Source organism: Cyprinodon variegatus, unplaced genomic scaffold, assembly GCF_000732505.1.
Source record: "Cyprinodon variegatus isolate N-32 unplaced genomic scaffold, C_variegatus-1.0 Scaffold252, whole genome shotgun sequence".
In the NCBI taxonomy this organism is placed as follows: Eukaryota; Metazoa; Chordata; class Actinopteri; order Cyprinodontiformes; family Cyprinodontidae; genus Cyprinodon; species Cyprinodon variegatus.
This window is the reverse complement of record NW_015150705.1, coordinates 750,069-753,889: the sequence shown is the minus strand read 5'-3', so window position 1 is coordinate 753,889 and position 3,821 is coordinate 750,069. Positions and strand designations below refer to the sequence as shown.

General features: G+C 42.0%; 1 protein-coding gene across 1 annotated transcript in view; it reads left to right on the top strand.

Annotated features, from left to right (window-relative positions):
• The window catches only part of rnf152 (ring finger protein 152), a 74,590-nt gene extending 71,125 nt beyond the window's left edge, over positions 1-3,465 (top strand). The window contains exon 3 of the mRNA XM_015382179.1: positions 2,514-3,465. Coding sequence (XP_015237665.1) covers positions 2,675-3,325 — 651 coding nt within the window. The 5' untranslated portion in view covers positions 2,514-2,674 and the 3' untranslated portion in view covers positions 3,326-3,465. The remainder of the gene's footprint in view (positions 1-2,513) is intronic.
• The last annotated feature ends 356 nt before the right edge of the window (positions 3,466-3,821 follow it).

Here is a 3,821-nt window from a genome sequence, read left to right as displayed (position 1 = left end):
GGTTTGGTCTGCCAAACCAGATGAAGTCCACGTTTTTGTGGACTTTTATGGACCTTTCTGCCTCGGGCGCTGGGCACCTCCATTATTTGAATGTCAGCAGACAGCAAGAAGCCTCCCAGATCTCCAGATGCATTTGAGATATCAAAAAAGTACTCCAGAGCGTTGTTCAGCATGGGGGTGAGTAGAAAATGAAGGCTAGTCATGTTTTGGGTGTACTATTCCTTTAAAGCCTTTGATTGAGCCATGAGCTATTTTGTATACTAGACTGTTTTTAAGCAAAGTTCAAAGTGCAACTGTTTGCACAAACTGGATCAGCAAACAGTACTGCAAATCTAAGACCAAATAACTCTGAACAATAAATCAGGTAAAATAGCCCAGTTAAAGTCCAGACCTTAACCTAATTGATATGCTGTGGTTAGACCTGATGAGGCCTGTTCACAAAATGAACTCTGTAACTGGAGCTTGTTGCGAAGAAAGGAGTACTAAAATTCCCTCAACACTGATTATATACAAATTTTATCCCTCTCAGGTTTCCTATTAGGCTTTCATCTTTGTCTACTAAAATATAATGAAATGATAAAGGGTGTGCCTTATTTTTAATGTGGAACTTGAATTTTAGGACTTTTTCAGAGATATTTTTAGGATGAATGTTTGTTTTTTTTCTGACCTTCTAATGTTTTTTCACCCAAGGTCTAGTTTGATCTGCACTGAAATGAACTCTCCGCCACCAGTGCTGAATGTGATGCTCTGAGCATGTTTGATGTGAAATCTCTTCTTATCTTTCCCCTGCCACATCAGTGTGCCCACAGGGCGCCATGAGAGCTGTAATTACCTGAGATCTTGTTTTGATACGGGACAGAGATGCTCGGTATTTGGGGACAATCAGTGTTTTTTTCTATTTCTGTCACCATGCCCCTCTTCTCTCCACCTTTCTCCGTCCTCACTCGCTTCTACGCTTGAAGGGACAGCGTCTCTGTCGTGATGGCAGCGTAAAGAAAGAGAGACAGAGAGAAAAAATCTACTCCTTTTATTTTTTCCCCCCTGCTCAGTATTTTTCACACTTGACAATTTCAACTAAACAAAATGTAAAGGCGGCTTGGCCCTGTTTGGTATTCATTGTTTCCAGGGTGGTATTTTGACAGGGCTTAATCATCTGTAAAAGCAAACTATCACTGCTTCTGCATGAATTAACGCAGTGTACGTTATTATGCAAGAAGAGTAGGAGGTGGAAGGAGTGCTTCATGGAGTCTGTGGCCTGAAGGAAAAAAGAATTACACAAATAGCAAGGCAAAGGATCTCATGAATACACTACTGCTGCTGCATCTACCTGCTGGAAGATGCACATATTGTCAGCTGAGCATGATAATGACTCCTCATCATTCAAGGGAGAAACAGTTTTAGAAAGTGACATATCATTATAAGTGTTAAAGAAAACTTAGAAGTTTATTGGAGCTTGAGAACAAAAGATGCATTAAATGTTCATGTTAATCCATGCAGGACCTTATCCATCCCCAGCAGTTAGTTGCGAGAAGTGGAGTATACCCTGTTCAACACAGAGACAGCCATGTGTTATAGGACTGTAGATAATATAGAGCTGAAACAATGGATCCGATTAATCATTATTAATGGATTATTTAAATAATCGTCAACTACTTTAGTAATTGATTAATCGATAACTGGAGTCCAGAGAATCTAAAACATGTTTTTAGCTGACTTGAGCTAACTTTAGCAGCAATTATACCAAAATAGTAAAAGTAATATGTAAATATTTAGCATGTTAGCTAAAAAAAACACTTCCGTCTGTCAATATGCTCTATCTAGAACTCCTCAAGTGGAAAAGTTTAGTTTCACCTGTTTACTCTCATAAATTTTTTTCTTTAATGAAACTTTTGCTATCTGATTATTAATCGATTAATCGAAAAAGAAAATTGACAGACTAATTGATTTGCAAAATGATCGTTCTTTGCAGCCCTAATAGAACACCAGAGTACCCTGAGAGAACCTCCTTATGTAAAGTGAGAATATACAAACTCTGTGAAGAAATACGGAAATACGGTGAAATGGGATTCTAACCCAGGACATACCTCTTGTAACACAGATGTGCTAGCAATTGGCCTCACAGGTTATTCTATTTTTTCTTAAAGTTGTCCTTTAACTGGGAATTTTGAGCTTTTTGCTAAATCTTTTTTTTTTATCCATGCATTGTCAAAATATATTTGCTTAATCATATCCCTGACAGACCAACTCAGATATAGAGTACCTTGGTAGAGTCACTGCCAAGCTTGATACTCGGTAGTATTCAGTTTCTAATTAAAATAAAACAAACCTTGATGTATATCAACATTAATTCAGACAAGACATATTTTTGACAACCTGTATTAAATTAGCTTTATACTGGTTAGCCTTTAAGGTCCTTTGAGAACATTTCAGAGGGACCTGGTGAAAAACAGTAACATAGATGAAAGGTCATATCTGCCATCTAAAGAAAGGTGTTTGTTCTTCTTCTGTTACAGATGGGCCATACTGCCAATTGGAGGATCGTGACATCACTGTGAAGTTGAAGACTGTGTAATTTTTCTAAAAGAACCTTAGAGCCTGATCTGCATTGTTTCTATTCAGTTCAATCTACAAATCCTCTGTTTGGATTTGCTGAGCTGTTATCACCTTTTGCTGAATGCACCTTTCAAACATGGAGACTCTTTCCCAGGACTCAATTCTAGAGTGCCAGATCTGCTTTAACTACTACAGCCCCCGGCGACGACCCAAACTCCTGGACTGCAGACACACCTGCTGCTCAGTTTGTCTGACCCAAATGCGAAGCACCCAGAAAGAAATCCGCTGCCCTTGGTGCCGGGGCGTCACCAAACTGCCCCCCGGCTTGTCCGTCTCTCAACTCCCTGACGACCCAGACATAATTACTGTCATCGCCATCCCTCACGCCTCGGAGCACACGCCCGTCTTCATCCGCCTGCCCAGCAATGGCTGCTACATGCTGCCGTTGCCCATCACCAAGGAGCGGGCGCTTGGCCTGCCGGGGGACCTGGGATGTCGCTTCCTGCCGGGCGGCCAGCAGAAGGGGGTGACGGTTGTGACGGTGCCCGAGCAGCAGCCTCTTGGCCTGGCTATGGGTCTAGAGGCGGTTGGGCTGGATGGAAGCGAAGGCGAGAGGAGAGTTCCCGGCCAAGTGGGAGGAGGAAAGGGTTCCACATGGTCTGGTGTTTGCACGGTTATTTTAGTGGCATGTGTGCTGCTGTTCCTGTTGGGGATCGTGCTGCACAACATGTCCTGCATTTCCAAACGCTTCACTGTTATCTCCTGCGGCTGAGGGAGACCTCCTCTCTCTCCTCTCTGGCCCTGCCTCTCCTTAGGGACCAACCCTCCTGAGGAGAGGAGACTAAACTGAACACCATGGGCAAATTAGGCTGCAGCAGAGCAAAGGGGGAGTAATGTCAATGAGAGGACAAAAAGGAGACGGTTAGTTTTTAGTTTTGGAACTGGAAATTTGATATATGGTTTCAACAAGCTCTCTGTTGGTAAAAAAAAACAAAAAAAACTGCCATTTCTCTCTGTTTCCTTTATGTTCCCTGATAGAATGCTCTATAAGTCACTATGGATTTGTTATTAGAACGTCGATTGTGTTTTCTGTCTGTCACAAAGACACAATAACCCTCAAACTGACTGGAATGCCTGTTTACTCTGCTGTGTAGAACTTACTAACCTATCTGTGTTTTAAACCAAGGCTTTGAACTTTGTGGCTCCAGGTGCTCTGGAATACCTGGAACCTTGGTTTTCCGATTCTGTAAAGAATTACCTAAAGGGGT